Genomic DNA, 22,126 nt, shown 5'->3' with positions numbered 1-22,126 from the left:
ATTTATATTTCAATAGTAATTCGGTTAAATTTTTTTGATAAAAAGTTTTTATTTTTCTGTTTTTAGTGTGTCCTAGCATTTAATTTTCATAAAAATCAGTGCAGTAATTTTGTGTTAAAATGAAAATAACGAAATGGCTAAAATGAAAATTTCGTTTACGGGTAATTTCGTTATTTTGATTTTAACACATAATCACTTAACCGATTTTCATGAAAATTAAATAGGACCAATCTTGTATTAGTAACTCCCTTTCAAACAAAAAAGTTTTTTAAATTGGTTAAGAAATGACGAAGCTATGTGGTAACAATCATAAAAAAAGATGCTTCGAATTGAGGACCTCCTCCTTATTTTTGAAATCGGTTAAAAATGATTATCTACGTGTTTACGAAATACAATAAAAATCTCCAAAATTTCATGTAGTATTTATTACTCTTTTAAATTTTGCCGGTGATGATTAACAAGATAGTACAAAAAACAGTTTTTAATTAAAATGAGTTTTTATACCTGCTGTTTTGTGCTTAATTATTACCGTTAATTGGATGTTATACGATGCCTGTGTAATTTTAATTTTCGTTTACTGGAATTTAATTATCTATTCTAACAATCAAGAAGGTTGTAATCAAAAAGTATATATTACTAGCGGACGCCCGCGACTCCGTTTCGTGATTTTTTTTACCACAAATCTGTGATTTTTCCGTAATGAAAAGTAACCCAAGTGTTAATTCAAAGTAAAATCTATTTCCATTCCAAATTTCAGCCAAATCGGTTTGCAGCCCGCAAGTAGGAGGAACAAACGCACTTTCGGCTTTATAATATTACCTAGTGTGATTCATCATTATCAACCCTTATTTGGCTCACGGCTGAGCTCGATTCTCCTCTTAGAATGAGAGGGGTTAGGTCAATAGTCCACCACGCTGGCCCAATGCGGATTGGCAGATTTCAAACACACAGAGAATTAGGAAAATACTCTGGTTTTCCTTCATCGTTTGAGACACGTGAAAAGTTGGAGGTGCATGCCCCGGACCGGATTCAAACCTATACCTATACCCTCGGGAATCGGAGGCAGAGACCATATCCATTGGGCTATCACGGGTATTAGTATGATTATAGTTTGGCAAATTCGTTCGTAACAAATCCTGACAGTCCAAATGGCGCATTATCATGTCATTTCCTCGCACTTTATTCCAAAAAATATACAATTGCGAAGAGTTGAAACCGTATTTATCGATAGACTCGTCTTAAAAGGGAGATTTTAAACTGTAGATAATGTTTTCTTTCTCGAATTCTTGTAATTGCTTTAGCATTTTTCAAAGCAACATTTCTTTTCTTTTCAGATCGGAAATTTTCTTCACCGGCCGCCGACAGTAATGAAGCAATCCACTGGCGGGATATTGAACTAGGAGCCACTCCAAACGGTTTTCCACTGCAATAAAACAACACGCGCCGACCGAAGACAGCAACGAAAGAAATCAAACTCTATTAACATAAACAAAAAGGACGTTTTCCCCCAACAAATACAAACAATCCAATGGCTCTGTTCGGAATTGGAAGGACAATCCAGACGATATGTCAATTAAAGCCCATTCTCGATCGTAATCAATTACGCCATTCGAAAAGGAAACAACTTCATGACGAAGTCGTTTTCCAAACTTGACTTACTCGATCGATACTCGATTTGTGTGAAAGAGATACAATAATCGAAACAATTAACCCGATGAATGGTAACGAAAAGAGAGCGAGAGTAATCTTCCCAGAGAGCTCATTAATCGTATGGCGACTCACAATCATCACTTCCACTGTTCAAGACCTAGCTTCGTTACTTTACCTTCGTGTCTTCTGATATTCGTCTCTTTGTTATTACTTGCGGTCCCGACGACTTCAATAGAATTCAATGATACAGATTTAAACGCTACAGACCTCAATACGACGTTGTACGACACGAATACGACGTTACTAAAACATTTGCACATAAAACATACTAAATTTTCTACGCTTAAGACTGTAGTTTTGGCGATAATCTTCTTAATTGTCATATTCGGGACGATAGTCGGGAATATATTGGTCTGCGTTGCCGTTTGCTTAGTTAGGAAGCTTAGGAGGCCGAGCAATTATCTGATAGTGTCACTGGCCGTGAGTGATCTCTGCGTTGCTGTCATGGTGATGCCAGTAGCAATGGTTTATGACCTAATGGGCAGCTGGCCATTCGGACCTGTGATTTGTGACTTCTGGGTGTCAAGCGACGTATTATCCTGTACCGCGAGCATCCTAAACTTATGCATGATATCAGTAGACAGATACTACGCGATAACGAAGCCTTTGGAATACGGAGTCAAGAGAACGCCGAAGCGAATGATATTTTGCGTCTTCATCGTATGGATGAGTGCGGCGTTAATATCACTACCGCCTTTATTGTTGTTGGGCAATGAAAAGACAGAGACGTCGTGTTCGGTGTCTCAAAACCAGGGGTACCAAATCTATGCGACGTTCGGCTCGTTTTATCTACCCCTAGCGGTGATGGTGGTGGTGTATTATAAGATTTTTAGCGCTGCGAGGAAGATAGTCAAGGATGAGAGACGTGCTCAGTCGCATTTAGAAACGCATTGCTACTTGGAGATCAATGTCAAAAATGGCGGCGCAGCTGAAGCTAAGCTCCTGGGCACTCAGCCAGCGCAACCGGCTGTTCCCACACGAGGGTCTACTGGTAGTACAAACACAACGGTAAGTTCAACAAATTATAAAAACTAAACTAACTAAAGCCATAATCGATAAGAAATGTTTATCAACAAACAAATATAAAATGAAGCTAAATAATTGTTGTTATTTTTGGAACAGGTTAATTAAAATTATTATTTGGTGTAAAATGATTGAGGATTTAAAATAAGGGCCATACCTTACTTTTAATTTGTTTGTTGATAAACATTTCACATTGAATTTGGTTTTAGTATTCTTAAGTAAAGTTTCTGTTGCCTACTAATTTCTGCCTAATAATTGAATTTACTTCTCCGAATCAGTAGGTTTCATAAACTATGTGAGAAAGTAGACCAGTGTTAGGACTATAAATACATTAACATGATGAACATTAATTACTATTTCCTACACTATATAAGTTATACGAAAATTGTTAGATTGAACTCAAATGGTGAAATGTGTTTAGACTTTCTATCCTTTTGTTCCATATATTTGAAATTCTATTTTAATTCGGTACTTCGTGACTGTCAGGATGAATTTTCAGTAACATTTTGATAGATCTATTATTCAGAGTTAAAATAATGTTTTCAGCCATTTAAAATCAAACTACAACAACAATTATCTTTGTTACAGTGTAGTATAGAGAAAACAGAGAGTTCAATTGGGAGATGTTTCAAGGGACAAAGAAAGTCCAACGAGTCGCAATGTCCCATGCTGCAACAAGCACCGAAAACACCGACAAAACCAATTCACACAATCAACAAACCAAACTCACAACTAACGCCTATGCCAGAAATCAGGCAACCGCCAAAAGAACGGAGAAGGCTGTCTTCAGAGAGTAGCAACAAATTGACTACAAGTAGAATCAGATCGTCATTGTCAAATTTCGCTCAGAAGAGTCACTTTGCCAAAGATTTACTACAACCGACGCATTCTCCGCATCAGAAGAAATTACGCTTCCAATTGGCCAAGGAGCGGAAAGCCTCAACGACTCTTGGCATTATAATGTCGGCATTCATAATTTGTTGGCTGCCATTTTTCGTGCTCGCCCTAATAAGGCCCTTCGTGAAAGAGGACACTATTCCAGACGTCGTGAGTGCGCTTTTCCTCTGGCTAGGCTACCTGAATAGCCTCCTCAACCCAATAATTTACGCCACGTTAAACAGGGACTTCAGAAAGCCATTCCAAGAGATACTGTTCTTCCGGTGTTCGAATTTGAACCACATGATGCGTGAGGAGTTCTATCACAGCCAATACGGAGGACCTGATCAGCATTACTGTGTAAACAATTCTAAAGCACCGAATTATGAGGAAGGTGTTGAGATAGTTTCGGCAGTGGATAGGGAAGAGACGAGAGCTTCGGAAAGTTTTCTATGATTGTCAATACCCGAGGTCGTTTGTCATGACCTGGATACTGTGATCTAATTTAGACCGAACTAAAACTTATAAGTGATGTAAGTGCTATAACTAATACAAATAAATACAGAACTTATACAAATAAATAGTGAAAAATATGTTTTACCGATCAAACTAGTCGTCAACTTTGTGTAACTTCTATATTTAGATAATCTAATAGTAATATTCTGTCCGGGAAGATATTGTCTTTGTATATATTACAGTGATAGTTTTCAAATAATTATGCTATAAGAAAAATAAGTATATAAGTGGTTAAATATAGACAATTATGTAGTATCAGTTAGTGTTAGTCCAGTTAGCAATGAATTTTGTTTAGCAAATGTTGATATAAAACAGGTGTTAAATGAAGTGTTTTTAGAAGACGAAGTATATTGAATTGAAGTATAAGAATTGTATTCAGAGTTGAATGAGTCAAAGGACATTGTTGTATTTTACTGCATGTATAAAGTATATACGAAAACAAAACTAATAAAGGTGGATATATGAAGACATATTTCGTATTGCCTACAATTTAATCCTAACTGGGCTACTAACGGATTAATGATATTTTTAAATATAATTAAGGTAAATGTATATTTCAGAATGACCAAAGAGTCCTGTGTAAAGAAGAATTTATGACGTTAAATTAAAAATCATGTTGTGAATTTATTAAAACTTGGTATTAATTTGTATTAATATTGTTATGATACTAATGACTGCTCGGTTGTACACACATTCTTGAAACAAAGTGACAAACACAGTATATAGTACGGTATGTCCATTTCCTTAAATATCTTTGGACAATACACATATTACTAAAAGTAGAGCAACAAAAAATTTCATTATTTTTATTTTCAATTTTTTTTTCTATTGTGAATATTTTTTTTAACCGACTTCAAAAAAAAACAGAAGGTTCTCAATTCGACGCGTATGTTTTTTTTAATGTTTGTTACTTCATAACTTCGTAATTTTTTGACCAATTCTGAAAATTCTTTGTTTGGTCGAAAGAGATTCAGATTGATCCCATTTAGTTTTCACGAAAATCGGCACAGTAATTTTGTATTAAATTCAAAACAATTGAAATTAGTGAACAGAATCGCTTATAGAGTGCCGTTTAAGATCTCTTTGCTAGAACACTCTAAAAACAGAAAAATTAAATTTTAAAAAGGCGGTGCCAATAAACAAAACAAATAATAAGAGCCTATTTGTCATAGTACAGCCTTCTAACCGATCAATAGAAAGGACATAGGTACGATGTTATTTTTCGCTTTTCAGAGTGCATCGTTGAAGTCGGTTAAATCTTTTGTTAAAAAGATTTTATTATTAGTTAACTTACTTTGTAATAGTTAAGTCAAAAATTTGTGTACAACGATGTTTGCGCCACTGTACTGACAAGCAAGGAGCCAGTATTTTAATGAATGTGATAGTAGATATAGTGACGTTTGATTGTTTAACATTATTTGTAGGGCTTTTATTGTTTGCATAATGTTATGTCACCCAGGGACCCAAGGATTTCAATCGTAGATATGCCCTGACGCTACCTGACACACCCTGACACATGGCACTCACTTTTACATGACTAGCGGACCCGGTCAAGCTTCGCTTTGACTTATGTACACTTCTTCTACCCTACCCTACCCCTACCCTATATAAAGAACATTACTCGATGGACTATATTTGGCAACCCCACAGTAGCAGTGTGAAAGCAGACAACCTTAAGCCCTGATTCGCACGAGAGGTTTTTTAACGGACGTTAAAAAAACGTTCAAATTACTAAAGTGTGACGTTAAATGAAGATCTATTTCCAACGTCCAAAATTGAAAATGTAACATTGCTCGAAAAAAGCGTTTTAAAAACGTTGTCGTGTGAACATATTATTTTTAGAAAAATACGTATTGGCAACACTGATTTGTTTACCATTTCAAATTGACAATTAATTGTCATTTTGTTCTACTTTTTAACCGACTTCCAAAAAGGAGGAGGTTCTACGTTCGGCTGTATGTATGTTTTTTTTTTTTTTTTTTTTTTTTTATGTATGTCCAGCGATAATTCCGTCATTTGTGGACCGATTTTCAAAATTCTTTTTTTGTTTTGAAGGGTTTGATTCCAGGGTGGTCCCATTTTTTTCATGTCAGGATCTGATGATGGCATCCTGGAGAAATCGAGGGGAACTTTCGAAAATCGTAGGGACGGCTAGTGCGTTTGTTAATGTTTCCATAAGGTATCTTAAACCACTACAATTTTATGAAGGTCTGGAGATGGTCTGATGATGAAGCCGAAAAACAGACGATGGAACTCGTCAACGATTTACAGCAGGTACCTTTTGTTTGGGCTAGATTTATTTGTATTGATGAGAACTTTCCACCTAGATGGGTTGTGACCGTATTGAGGGTCTGATGATGAAGACGAAGGACAGTTAAGAGAACTCAACGGTTCCCAGTAGCTACCTTGTGTTTGAACTTGATAAATTTGTATTGATGAGAACTTTCCACCTACATGGGTTGTGACTGTATTAGGGGTCTGGTGACGAAGATGAAGGGAACTCCTCGACGGTTCACAGTAGCTACCTTTGTTGGGACTTTATGAATTTGTATTGCTGAGAACTTTCCACCTAGATGGGTTGTGACTGAATTAAGAGTCTGGTATTGAAGACGAAGGACAATGAAGAGAACTTCTCGAAGGTTATTAGTATCAGTTTTGGTTACACTCAGTAGGTGTGCTAACACTAAAAATTAAAAAATTAAAATTTTAATAAAAAAATTCAACCGACTTCCAACTCAAAAATTAGCCTAAACTAAAAAGCAAAAAATAACATCTTACCTATGTGCTACCTTCTGATCAGTTTGAAGGCGGTGCCAATCCAGTGTCATGTTTTAATTAAAGCCATTTCTGAAAGAACCACAGAAATTTTGTAATTTAAACGGCTTAAATTAAAACATCACTGGCTTGCCACCGCCTTCAAACTGATCAGAAGGTAGCACATAGGTAAGATGTTATTTTTTGCTTTTTAGTTTAGGCTAATTTTTGAGTTGGAAGTCGGTTGAATTTTTTTATTAAAATTTTAATTTGTTTTTTACTCTTTCTTGACCTTCCATTTTAATTCCGTAGTATTATTTTTTATTCTTTACAAGTTAGCTCTTGAGTAAAACCTCACCTGATGGTAAGTGATGCAATCTAAGATGGAAGCGGGCTAACTTGTTAGAAGGAGGATGAAAATCCACACCCCTTTCGGTTTCTACACGGCATCGTACCGGAAGGCTAAATCGCTTAGCGGTACGTCTTTGCCGGTACAGTGGTAACTAGCCACGGTCGAAGTTGTCCACCATCCAATTATACTCCTAATGTACTTGGGAATACATTTGTTGTCTTTGATCGCTTTTTTAACGTCTGTTAGAAACTTTCGTGCGAATGAGGGCATACGAGGTCAGCGCACTCCATAAATTGTTTAAAATTTTAATGTTGTAAATAAATCGTAAGATTAAATAAATGAAACTTAACTTAATTTAAATAAAGTATGATGAAAATGAACCTAAATTAATAACCACGGGACAAAAAAAATATATAAGAATTCTATATATAATTTTATTTACTATTCAAACGATTCTTTTGTTTGGTACCTTAAATGTCACAAACAGATAAACAAATATATTTATTTGTCAAACATCCACATTTTCTATCTGTGTATAAAAAAGCTTTTAAGTGTCTATCATGGAATTAAATTCCCTTGTTGCAATACAATGAATGGCCCGACAGGCGTCGTGCATTCATTCATTGTATTGCAATTTCCAATATACATTAAAGCAATTTAATAAATGGATACTAAAAAGTCAACAATATAAGATATTCCATTGTAAAACATACTTTGTGTTAATTATTTTTTTTTAGAAATGAGAGAAAATACGAAAAAAGTGCATCTCCTATTATATTTAATGCAAGCTTTATTTTATGTTTTTTCTTTCAACCTCTAATTTATTCAATGGAAGCTTTATTTTATGTCTTTTTTTTTCAAGATATGTATTATCTGTATCAAAACTAATTACAAACAGTTAATTATAAGGTTGGATCTAACAAACAAGCACAACTTTCCTCTTTATTACAAGTCTATTAAGTTTTTACACACACACACACACACACATACACATAACAACAAAATTGACTGACAAAAGCGACTGACGCATCCTCCCACACATACTTATGGTCAAAGAGCCGGCATAAAAAATATATGCCCTCATCTGTTACTTTTTAATGATATATTAAATTAATGATAAATTAAAGATGCAATGGGATACTGAATATTTCACAGTGTCCCATTACAAATAAGTTGCCTAGTTAAATAGCGGCCAGACACATTTTTCATACAACATCCATGAACTAGATCAAAATCAACCTAACACAGTTAAATTAAGCTTTAAATAAGCTTTCATTTCACATTTTAGACGACTACTAGTAGAAAGTAATTGAAACGGGCATATAACCAACATGACTCAACCGTTACATCTAGCAACCAGTGCAGTGTGAAATCGGGCAACCTTTACGTTTTCTATTCTTTTGGGTATATTATTTTAACTAGTGTTTTTTTTTTAATTTACTAATGATGGAAGAAGATTAAATCAATTTACTCATTTATTACATTCCGGTCGCAATATATTTTTTTACATAATAAATAACAGATAGAAGAGCAGTGATAGCCCAGTGGATATGACCTCTGCCTCCGATTCCGGAGGGTGTGGGTTCGAATCCGGTCCGGGGCATGCACCTCCAACTTTTCAGTTGTGTGCATTTTAAGAAATTAAATATCACGTGTCTCAATCGGTGAAGGAAAACATCGTGAGGAAACCTGCATAACAGAGAATTATCTTCATTCTCTGCGTGTGTGAAGTCTGCCAATCCGCACTGGGCCAGCGTGGTGGACCATTGGCCTAATCCCTCTCATTCTGAGAGGAGACTCGAGCTCAGCAGTGAGCCGAATATGGGTTGATGACGACGAAATAACAGATGAGGGTTTATATTTGTTATGCCGGATCTTGTACTACAGATCCAATGTAGAATGAAGGACATTAATCTGCGATTGTCATCTTTGATGTTATTATTGCCGAGGTAGTATACGATTATTTTAATGTTAATTGTGAATGTAACTGTATTTAAAATACTACTAAATTAGGCCACTATTACACAATAGACTGACAGCCTGCGATAGTCAGATGTTCCTCATTTTGGGTAGGCTGAAAATTGTTAGCCCTTGGGCTAGTTTGCACCAGCCATAATATGGTAGTTGACTCATATCAAAAATATAAACATTATTAATTTCGTACATAGAATAAGGGTCCGAAATATATCGATGTTACTTAATATAAGGGACTTCTATTTTAAAATTATTATTTTTTTTAATTTTTTTAACCAAACGTCAAAAACGCTGTCGTCCATTTTGTGACGTCACAGTTTCACTGAAAGAACAAACGTCAAACTAATCCATGACCAATTTTTTGTTGTTGTTAATATACAATTTGGTGTTTAAGGGTTTAAGACGTGACATGGTCGATAACGTTTTGGCTCGTATTGTCAAAAAATGTTTAAAAATTAAAATTTTTTCATTACCGTTCTACTAGTGAGAAAAAAAATACCTATTTTTTTTGAGACGTAATAGGTACATGAAAAAATTTAATTTTTAAATATTTATTTGACAATACTAGTCAAAACGCCTGATGGTCTTTATTTCAATTGTTTCATGACGTCACGTTAACAAATTACTTACAAACGGAGCGTTTGACAAAAATATTAATTAACAATTAGTTTGACGTAAGTATAGAACATCAAGTAACATTGTGACGTCACAAAATGGATGACGGCGTTTTTGACGTTTGGGAAATTTGAAAAATACACGTTTTTAAATTAAGTTTTATAAAAAATCCTTAACCTTTATTAATTACTTAATATCGATATTAAATTTGATATGAGTTAAGTACCCTATTTTAGATGTCATCGGTAACGTAGGGGGCGGCTTTAGGGCTTCACCCCGGCCGTCGCCTGTCGCGTTTTGATTTTACCATATTTTATGCAACCTGCAGTGCACGTATCGAAAACCGCAGCTTATATCTAAATTGCATCCGTTTTTAGTAGGATTGAAGCAGATATGGCTATCGCAGGTCCTCGGTCCAGAATAGTATAAACTAATTGGCACTGCCAGGTGAACATTTTTTAAGAGACGTAATTTTAAGTGAATTCGTATTTTACACTGCTAAACTATACTTATAAATAAGTGTACTCGTATTTCTGCAGCATACTAAAGCCAAGCTCGCTGTGCATTGTTTATAAACAAACAAATAAAAGAAATCCTCAATAACTCAGTGGTAAAGGGTTTGAACTCATTACCGAGAGGTGGTGGTTCCAACCCGCTGGACTAATGTCGTACTTACACGTACGTACACTCCTAAAACAGTATTTTCCGACTACTTGGAGGTGAACAGCAATATTGGTCATATTAAAAAAAAGATGACTAATATTCTTGAAAAAAAAAATAGGTAGAAGAAGTTTGTCATTTCTTACATAGGTAGAACAAGTTAATTACTTACCATTAATATTAGGTGTAAAATTACTAGCGATTTATACCCTCATTTTTAATTTGTTTGTTGATAAACATTGCACAGCAAGTTTGGCTTTAGTATAGAATTATTGGTTTGTTACTTGTATTCACCATTTTGTACATTGTCATTTGTAATTATTATAACCATCAATGTAAGAATAGGAACGCTGAACGGCTTTTGTACATTTAAAAGTATGCTATATTATTAATATTAGTTAGTAAATTAATCTACAATTTGGTTTAATAAAATTAAGTCTAAGAAAATAAGTCATAGACTGCGAAACAGCACTCCTATTCTTACTTTGATTACATAATACTTCTAGTTTTATGGATTCCAAGACAAATATGGCCTTATTTATAAACATGGATTAAGATTGAAACTTCAAAATTCTTCAAAGTAACGTGAACTTAGAAAAGTGAAAAGTAGTGATTAGGTCCACTTCACTTTGAAGAAAGTTAAGGTTTAAATCTCAAGCCATGTTTATGAATTTGGTTGTGGAGGTTAGAGTTTTTCTTTATTTCTTATCTTATTGTATTTTTATGATATTTTATTGTTGTTCGCAATATGCATTTTTATATTATTGCTGTCTTTTTAAATATTTAATTTATTTCTTATTTATTCAAAGCAGTATTGTAAATAATATTAATATTAAAACAAAAATTATCATTAAAAATGTAAATAATCGAAGTCATTTAATTAAGGAGGTATACTAAGTATATAGATGAACATAAAGCAGATACCGTGTGGGGAAACTACGCTTGGAAAATATTTAAAAAAAAATAATTTGACAGTTGAATTCGATGTTGTATTTTTAATGAAATAAATGTTCTTTGGTGTAGTTTCTTTCCATTGAGAATATGTGACCTTGTGTGAATTATCATAGATAACTTCATAGTTTTTTTATTTCAACCAAAATATAATAATGTCCAAAGATTAACATTCTTTTAATATTGTAAAATATTCGTATTTATTTATTATTAACTTATTTTAATGAAAAAATATCGTTTGATCTATGGTTCTTGCTTACAAAAGTCAAGTCAGGTCAATTCTAAATTCATTTATTTAATTTAAGCTTAGTTTACAAGCACTTTTGGAAACGTCAGGTACCTAATAACATTATTACATAATGGAGATTATAATAATTATTAGTCGAAAACCTAAAATTAAAGTTACGAGGGTTCCAAACGCGCCTTGGTACGAGAAGAGCCCACAACAAACTCAACTATGCTGAGACTAATAACCTATAGACCCGCGACACCTAACAAATTTTTAATCCAAACGTAAGCTACTTCTGTGACTATGTACGTGTCGCTCGATTCGTAAGCCGTTTTATGTGTCCCGAAATGGGAGCCCTTGACGCATCGCTACGCTATGATAAGTACGCTTGTGAGCGTGTCGGCGAGTGAGTGTAGTTTAGCTCTTAGGCCTGGTTCGGACTACTTTAATATTTTAGTCCAGTACGAACAATTTTTGGATTTACCGCCCAAAATCGTTCGTAGTTGACTAATATACTAAAGTAGTCCGAACTAGGCCTAAGAGCTAAGCTACACTCACGCACACAAGCGTATCGTATTGTAGCGATGCGTCAAGGGCTCCCATTTCGGGGCACATAAAACGACTATGCAACTAAAGTCTTTTTCTGGTTTATCAGAACAATATACTAGTACATAATATTAATTGATTATGAAACACGGCTAAAACTCACGTGATATTAGGTCAGAGTATGCCGGACTAGTTTCGAATCCATACGGGGCCCTTAGTCATGAGCTGGTTCTTGTCACACTTATTATTATTAAATAGATTGAATAGACACTTTCATCTTACAAACACTTGCCATCATGTGTGATCGATGTCAATCATAAAAAAATGAATAAGCTTGCTCGTCGTAAATCGTGTAAAATTATCATTATCGCTACATTATCACTACGATATTGTTTTAATATTCAGTACAAGTAATAAAAATAAATATCTTTGCCGTGACAAAAACGCCCAAATTATTTGGATACGCTCCAAAATCATTTTGGACTAAGTTTGTGCGATTGCCAGACATGCTACATTTTATGAAGACTAACTGTGGATTTCATTAACTTTGTAGGGGCATCCCCAGGGGATCAATCACCCGCTGAGTCTCAAATTTTCAAACAAATAGAGGTTAAGTTCGACACTCACCGGCTGAATGATTCCCTGGGGGTGCCCCTACAACATCTATGAATTCCACTGTAAGATTTTGTCAGCTTAAGCTCCTCCTATAGGGAATCGTAAGTACGGTAGCCAACTATAAAAATTGGACTGTGGTGGCTTTGGACGTCTGTGGCAGACATTCTATAACAAAAATATAAAAAGAAATTTTATTCTTAGTCTAGCGGACGCCCGCGACTTAGTCCGCCCTTAGACCTCTTTAATCCAACCCTTACAGTATCGCTGTAAAAATGGAGTAACTTCTCCCGTTTTCCAACATTAGCCAGTACAAAAAAAATTTCGAGACAGTACAAAAAAAATTTCTACGCAGGATGCACTATAAATGTACTCGGAGTTACCTTTCTTATAACCAACTTCTTGAAAAATATGATATACTAGGCTTAAAGTGTAGACGAAAGCAACTCGAAGTCATGCTCTTGTATGATTTATGTAATAACAAGTACGATTGTGTAGCCCTAACGCGCAAAATTTGTTACAAAGTACCACTCAGGGCTCGAATGCGAAGTGTTCGAACGCATCAGCTCTTTGCTACCACCAACTGCCGTACAAATGCGGGCAAACGTTCTCCATTATATAGAATGACGCAATCTTACAATGAGTGTTTCAATAATATTGATATTTTTTCTACACGTGTAGGTACCTTCAAGAGGTTGGTTATAAAACGCTTGCAGAGTTTATAGCTATTAGTTAATTAATAATTTAGTTTTAGTCTTTTCTTTCATCCATTTTTTTTTATTCACTTTTCAATTTAATTTTTTTAAAATTTGTTTGTAATAATTTTATATAAAGTATTTAGGTACGTAGTAGTCTACTTTATAGTATTGTAATCTGTGGTTTCCGAAGCTGGTGTCATAGTTATAATTTTTATTTATATTACTAATATGATAATATGATTGTGTACTATGATGTTGTTTGTAAGCCCTCAATAAAATAAAATAAAATAAAAATAGCCGTTTGGTAACGGCTTATTAACGGCCATAAAAGGATTGGGTCGCAATTTTTAAATCCATGAATAGTGAATAGGTACGCGAACAAAGGAAGCGCGAATAAGGAGCTTTTACTGTACTGACTAAGAGCATAGGCTGACTAAGTTTCAGCCTTCACAAAATGAGGCAAGTCTGGCTATTGCGGGGTTTAATTATATTTGATGTCCCAAAACAGAAACGACCTAGGTGTATTTTAAATGAATTCTCGTAAATTTAAATTTACACTCCATTATTCTTGCTACTATTTTAAATTTTGCAAATTGCTGCTATTTTATTTCTGTAAAAACTATTTGTTTAAAAAGTCATGAAAACTATTTCAATTGTTGTTCATCGCACTAAAACCAAAAAACGGCTTAATATCCTACTTCCTACTTTTTACTATCCTACTAATATTATAAACGCGAAAGTATGTATGGATGTGTGGATGTATGTTTATATGTTTGGATGTTTGTTACTCTAACGCCGCTACTACTGAAGCGATTTGGCTGAAATTTGGAATGGAAATAGATTTTACTCTGGATTAACACATAGGCTACTTTAATTACGAAAAAAATCCATGGTTTCCCGAGATTTGTGAAAATTGATGATTTTGATGATAGGAATGTTTGTTACTCTTTCACGTCTCGACTACTGAACTGAAATAACTGAAGATATATTATAGCCTGGATTAACACATAGGCTACTTTATATCCCGGTCCCATTTTATCAATGGTTCTCGAGGGATTTGTGTAAAACAAAATTCTTCGCGGGCGTCCGCTAGTTTATGAATATTTCCTATTATGTATCGTTTTATAGGTCGATTATGAAATTAAAAAGGAACCGAAAGAACCATAGCCAGAAAAATCGATTAAATCTAAGTATATAGGTAGGTTTTGCATGGGAATTCCTAAAATATGCCAAAGCAAAATTCCCTAACAGATTTAGCGATTTGTTGGATTACCTACATTAACGACACATAAATGAAATTACATATAAATGAAATAGAAGTGTCTGTCTGTGATTTAAATATACTTGTGTTGTCTCAAGTGTTAATTAGGTATTTCCTACACGAAACCAAAACACAAACAAGCTTTATTAAAATTTTAGTCTGTCTGTCTGTCATTCAGTTTGTCCGGGCTAATCTTTAGAACGGCTGAACCGATTTTAATGACAGTTTCACTGGACGATACAGGAGGTTATTGAACAACATATAGCAACATACTTTGTGTTCTGGCAAAATACATGGTTTCCGCGAAATTTGTGTAAAACTGAATTTTACGTGGACGATAAAAGAAATTATGAAGCCAATCCGTAAGAAAATATTTCCTATTTTTTGTCATTTTTCTAGTATTTGTTGTATATATTCTACGAGGTTGGTCCTCGTTCATGGGGTAGTCCTCATATTACAAGGGGAACCACCATTTATTTAAATTGGAGTAATTTGAACCTTGTTTTCGTTTACAAAAAAAAAATAACGATGCGAGCAACAGTACTCGCGTAGAAGTTATAAAATGTTTTGTACAATTTGTTGGCAACATTTCACAATGAATTGTTACGAGGTTTTCAATTATTTCCATGTTTTTGTTACCTTGTATTATATTGCGATAATAAGCTTTGTGGCATATGAGAGACATTACTAATCATAGTATTTCGATAGTCATCCAAAGGTATTTTATTTAGAACCAGCAGGCTTATTTACTATCTTTGAATTCTCAGAATACAGAAAACCACCAGAAGCCACGTTTAGATGTCATTCTATAGTGCGCAGTGTGTCCAAAAATTGTACACAACAGCCTGCACTCGTCGCAATTCTCACCCGCGTAATGTTGCTAGTACATGAGGCTGTTAAATTTTTCCCTATTTTGTGGTAAAAATTTATAATGTTAAAAGGAAAACAATAAGTGTACAGTTCATCACATTAAATGTTAACTTGTATGGTAAATAATAAAAACAGTGGGACCGGTTTTCTAGTGATTGTTAAGAGTCAGCAAGAAAATGAACTCTAAAAAATTTAAGACAAGGACAAATAAATAATAGATATAATAAGACGGTTATTATAAAACTTATCAACTAACAAACTAAAGAAATACATATTTACAATAATAATTTTATATATTCCATATAATTATATTATATTATTATTATAAATATGTATTTCAATCGTGTGCACAGTTATTATTATCTCGTCTTATTTCTCTAATTTTTATGTCTCTTAAAATACAAGTATAAATAAGGCCATTGAATTGGTTTAATATCTTTTAAGAATGTGTTTTGAAGATAAAAATATTTTATTTAATCCTCTTGCTCAAACAAACAAGCAAACAAGTAGGTACACAAACAAACAAAAGACCAAACAAGCACACGAAAACAAACAAATGTGCAAACAAACACACAAACAGACAAGAACTAACGAACTTATTATAATATAGCACGCCATTGTTATTTGTAAAATTTTAAAGCTTTAAGATTATTTTACACTTTCTTTATCTGCGCTGATTACCACAATTTTATTTCAACTTAATTGCCTTAGTTGATTAATATTTTACATAAATAATAAATCCTTGAATTGAAATTAAAAGTAGGGAAAATCAAAACAATTACATTGGCAACACTTACAAAATGAAGTCATCGGTTTCTATGACAACTAAATTCACGTAAAAATTATTCATTATTTTAACATAAGAATATTTATTTGTGCTACTTACACGTGAAATGTGATCCTATTCAGTTTCTTTTTTCTACCAACGGCATTTTTACACGAAGGAATAGCACAAGACGGCTTAATTTAATTAAATTTGTCACCTGTATAGCACGTCAAACAACACGACAAACACAGAGTGAGTAATCGTAAAATGTGTAGTTTAAATGGCTTCACTTCTTTGCGCTATCACTCCTTCTGGTGGTTTTCTGTATTCTGAGTTTGAATTATGCTAGTTGACGTATATGAAACTAGCTGACGCTGCGCAGTTTCACCCGCGTTGTTCCCGTTCCCGTAGAAATACGGGGATAATATATATTAGGCCTATAGCCTTCCTCGATAAATGGGCTGTCTAACACTGAAAGAATTTTTCAAATCTGACCAGTAGTTCCTGAGATTAGCGCGTTCAATCAAACAAACTCTTCAGCTTTATAATATTAGTATAGAATTGCGATTTTACAAAATAAAAATAAATAGTCAGATATCCTTCAAAACACTTTTGGTTTGAAGTCTAAAAAACGGGTCAAAAAAAGTTTATATCTATAAGTTTTTGTATAATCCTAAATATATTTTATAATGGAAACAACGTGCAATATAACTGTGTTAATAATGTATAAATGGCCTACCTAGGTGTTTGTTAATTAATTAATAATTTAGTGACATATATTGTTAATCCTAATATTTATAAGCGCGCACGTTAAAAGCTTGCGATGGGAAACCACGTACTTTAAAATGCATGTATAGTGCAACTTATGTCTATATCAATCTTGTAATGGTTCCTTTACACTTTCAGATATAATGGACGATCAATTCTGGGAATATTTTTTTGACGGCCTTCGTGGCGCAGTGGTATTCTACACGACATCGTACCGGAACGCTAAATCGTTTGGCGGTACGTTTTTGTCGGTAGGGTAACTAACCACGGCCGAAGCCTCCCACCAGCCAGACTTGGACCAATTAAAAAAAAACTCAATAGGCCCAGCCGGGGATCGAACCCAGTACCTCTGTCTTGTAAATCCACCGCGCATACCACTGCGCCACGGAGGCCGTCATTAGGCTCTTTGACCATTATAGACGACTAGCAGGCGCCCCGTATTTACCCGCGTAGGTCCCATAAGAATATGGAGATAATACTCACAAATAACGTGACTTTACGTACGTAAAAGATTTTTCATAATCGTTTTATACATACAGAGATTATCCCCTACAACCTCGCACACTCACATTTTCCTCTTTATAATAAATTGATCGATTTGTTCATGATACCCGATGGTGTAGAGGAGTCATAACATTTCAAGATGCCATAAAAATCTTTTGTCTGCAAAGTCGGTTTACTGACGATAGTTGAACATGACAACGTCGTACGAAAATACTGATGGAATGGTTGCATTTTTCAAAAGAAAATGTTCGTTTTACTAAAATACTGTTTAATTATCTTCATAGATCAGAATATACTTTATTTCTTGTAAAAAAATTTTGGCAATTTTTTTCGAGTGTGCAGCCGGCTCCATCGAATTATAAGACGTTGTCACGTCAAAAACTATTTTGGCCGATATGATTTAGTACATTAATTTTTGATTTTAGTTCACGGATTTCCTCATTATTAGTGGACCGAATTACGTTTGTTTTATTGTATAAAGAATGGTCGCATAGGTCTCATATTTTTTTTGATAAATAGTATTTATATAGGTATATATTAAAATTGTCTTGTAAAATATTTGTAAAATACTAAATTATGATGTGACTCCGTAGTGATAAAGTGGAATCCTTTTATTGGTATTATTGTATTTTATTTCTTATGTAGATACCTAAAGTGATGAAATAAAACTAGATTTGGGATCTTCTGACTGTCATTTTATACCCAAGTAACCATAACGTGAAGATTTGAACCTTGTACAGATATAAGCAATGACGTGCATAAGGTTTTTAACTAGAGTATGTACTATACATATACCGTGATATGACCTCTGCCTCCGATTCCGTAGGGTGTGGGTTTCAATCCGGTCCGGGGCATGCACCTCCAACTTTTCAGTTGTATACATTTTAAGAAATTAAATATCACGTGTCTCAAACGGTGAAGGAAAACATAGTGAGGAAACCTGCATACCAGAGAATTTTCTTTTCTCTGCGTGTGTGAAGTCTGCCAATCCGCATTGGGCCAGCGTGGTGGACTATTGGCCTAATCCTTCTCATTCTGAGAGGAGACTTGAGCTCAGCAGTGAGCCGAATAATGGATTGATAACGAGGTGTTCAGCTTGTACAGCTGTAAGCAGTGGCGTGCATAAGGTTTTTAACTAGTTACTAATTTTTACAGTACAGTGCATACCACTGTTCTGTACAAATTGTACAAAATATTCTACAAAAGTTCTTTCGCTAAAACGAAAATATAATGAAAAACGATGTAGTGACTCATTAATTGAATGGTACACCAAGATACATAATAGGCCCGCAAGATAGCGATCGTTACAGAGTCCAACAATATCACACTTAGCCCACCTATGGGCAATGGAAGAGTGGTGGATTTGAGCTTCAAATGTAGAAAATATTTAATAAAATTTGTTTATTTGTAAACACACAATACAGAAAGAAGACACCAAAAAAACAGTAAGTAACAAAAAGTTACTAAAAGAGAAGATATATAATAAAATGAAACAATTATGTAAGTGGAACCAAAATAGTCACCACTTAGAATATGCTATGCTAGTGGTGGACCTGCCATTGTTACATTTTCACAGTTGTGGGAATCGAACCTAGGGCCTTGCATGCAGAGGGCAGGGTCGCTACCCACTGCTCCAGTCGTCCATCTTCTTAGTTTAATACCCCTTAATTCAATTTAACGAGTATTAAGGCACTGATATAAAAGTTCTTCTCAGCATATTCGGTTCAATCTCAAAATCCTTTGAGCTTCCAAGACTTGGTTAATACATAATTCAATTTCGTAATTTTCCCAAGTGTTAAAACCCGACTACGCACCATTAGATGTAATCAATCATTTCTGATAAGCCCTCTTTGCTGAATAAGACTAGGTTAACCACGATTTAAAGAGTAGACGAGACTGTCCTATTTGTTTTAAAGGCATCCTCTACAGTAAGTTTTATATTATCTAATATTATAAAGGCGAAAGCTTGTGTGTGTGTGTATGTTTGTTCCTCCTTTACGCTGCGGCTACAGAAGCTATTTAGCCGAAATTTGGAATAAAAATAGATTTTACTCTGGATTAATACATAGGCTACTTTTCATCCCGGAAAATATCATGGATGGTACCGGACGTCATGCCTTCAGCGCTGCAGGCATGTAGATATTCTGATCGTGGACGACCAGCATTATGATTTATAAATGACTAAATATAATTAAATATAAATATACTTAAACAATACACATCACTATCTAGCCCCAAAGTAAGCATACATAGTAGCTTGTGTTATGGGTACTAAGATAGTTGATATTATAATATTCATATACATTTATATACTACATATAAATACTTATATAATGTATAAATACACACAGACACTGGAAAACATCCATGCTCATCACACAAATATTTTCCAGTTGTGGGAATCGAACCCACGACCGTGGATGCAGAAAGCAGGGTCACTACCCACTGCGCCACGCGGCCGTCAAACTAGCGGATGCGACTTCGTCCGCGTGGAATTCAGTTGCTCACAAATCTCGCGGTAACCATAGATTTTTCCGAGATGAAAAGTAGCCTGTGTCCAGAGTAAAATCTATTTCCATTTAAAATTTAAGCCACATCGCTTCAGTAGCCGCAGCGTAAAGGAGAAACAAACATACATACACACACACAAACTTTCACATTTGTAATATTAGCGTGATAGATACTTTTCTCTGATACGATTACAATCATATGATATATTAATAATATGATAACGTGCTCTCCGAGACACGGAGTTATAGAAGGCACAATATTTTTTTTTTTTAGTCTCTCATTATTCCTGCAATCTGTCGTGAGACATTCAGCGGGATTTTAAGTATTTGAATTATGGCGTGTTTGGTGCGAAATCCAGTGATTTGCCCAAATATAATAATGTAGTGTCTATTTCATGACATCTTGTGGTGCTCGGTCTCTTGAGCGTTTTGAAAGTTGTACCAGGTTTTTTCATCATTAGGTTCCTTGGAAGTTGATTTGGATGTTTACGAATACGCTTTTGGTATGTTTTCATTGAGTGTGCTACTTCTGTCTTTATAGTTTTAATTTTTAGTTCACGATGCAGGCGATCATTTTTGATGTACCAATATGATAATGACTGGGTAGCTTAACGTGCTCACCGAGACACGGGGTTGTAGAAGGCACAATATAAATAGGACTATCCCTAACAAACCGAACGGTGAGACACCCCAATAATAACTCACATTGATTCCTCATTTGGGTACACGTGTACGTCTTGAGCTTTAGTTATATTAGACTACTAGCTGACGCCGCGCGGTTTCACCCGCGTGGTTCTCGTTCCTGTAAGAATACGGGGATAATATATAGCTTATAGCCATCCTCGATAAATAGGCTATCTACTGCCTGCTGTGCATTTCACAAGTTCATTGAGAAAAGGACAAAATATGAATATTAATAAAAATGCTATATTTTTTTAGTAAACTAGTATATGCCGCGCGGATTAACCCGCGTGGTTCCCGTTCCCGTAAGAAAACAGGGATAATATATAGCCTTCCTCGATAAATGGGCTATCTAACACTGATAGAATTTTGTAAATCGGACCAGTAGTTCTTGAGATTAGCGCGTTCAGTCAAAAAAACAAACAAACTCTTCAGTTTTATAATATTAGTTTAGATTTCTTAAAAGAAAGAAAAGCCTATGCGTGACGACCTCTGTGACGCAGTTCTATGCACGGTGGATTTACAAGACAGATGTCCTGGGTTCGGTCCCCGGCTGAGCCTATTGAGGTTTTTTTAATAGGTCCAGATCGGGCTGGCTATATAGCTATATCAGACTCTAAGACCAGATAGAGGTAGAGACGAATTTATTCGAACTCGTCGTTATCAACACATATACGGCTTACTGCTCAGCTCGAGTCTCCTCTCAAAATGAGAGGGGTTAGGCCAATAGTCCACCATGCTGGCCCAATGCGGATTGGCAGACTTCACACACGCAGAGAATTAAGAAATTCTCTGGTATGCAGGTTTCCTCACGACGTATTCCTTCACCGTTTAAGACACGTGATATTTAATTTCTTAAAATGCACAGAACTGAAAAGTTGGAGGCGCATGCCTCGGACCGGATTCGAACCCACACTCGACCGAGTTCGAATCGGAGACAGAGGTCATATCCACTGGGCTATCACGGCTCTTTCGAAGCTCACAGTGAGAAAAAAAAAAGAATCTCCCAGTGAGAAATAAAAGCAATTTTACAAATTAGCCATACTGTTATAATATTCTAAAAAAGATTTGAAATCAAACTGGTCAAGGTTAAAAGGTACCATTTATAATGGATAGAAAAATATCCGGAATAAGCCGGATAGCTCGGCGCCCTAAAATATCTCACATCGATTTACTAGGGCACACTTTAAGTACGTAAGCTTAAGGCGGCTTACAAACGGGTGATCTAACTTAACAATTATCTCTCTCTC

At 34.9% G+C, this 22,126-nt stretch overlaps 1 protein-coding gene across 2 annotated transcripts in view; it reads left to right on the top strand.

Annotated features, from left to right (window-relative positions):
- LOC112055289 (5-hydroxytryptamine receptor 1-like) overlaps positions 1 to 18,366 on the top strand; it is a 158,124-nt gene extending 139,758 nt beyond the window's left edge. For both annotated transcript variants that reach the window (XM_052888920.1, XM_052888921.1), the window contains 2 exons: positions 1,335 to 2,718; positions 3,322 to 18,366. In XM_052888920.1, the coding sequence (XP_052744880.1) occupies positions 1,771 to 2,718; positions 3,322 to 4,065 (1,692 nt within the window). In that variant the 5' untranslated portion in view covers positions 1,335 to 1,770 and the 3' untranslated portion in view covers positions 4,066 to 18,366. The remainder of the gene's footprint in view (positions 1 to 1,334; positions 2,719 to 3,321) is intronic.
- Positions 18,367 to 22,126: the final 3,760 nt, after the last annotated feature.

Source organism: Bicyclus anynana, chromosome 24 (genome assembly GCF_947172395.1).
Source record: "Bicyclus anynana chromosome 24, ilBicAnyn1.1, whole genome shotgun sequence".
Taxonomy (NCBI): Eukaryota; Metazoa; Arthropoda; class Insecta; order Lepidoptera; family Nymphalidae; genus Bicyclus; species Bicyclus anynana.
This window is presented reverse-complemented; position numbering and strand designations above follow the sequence as displayed.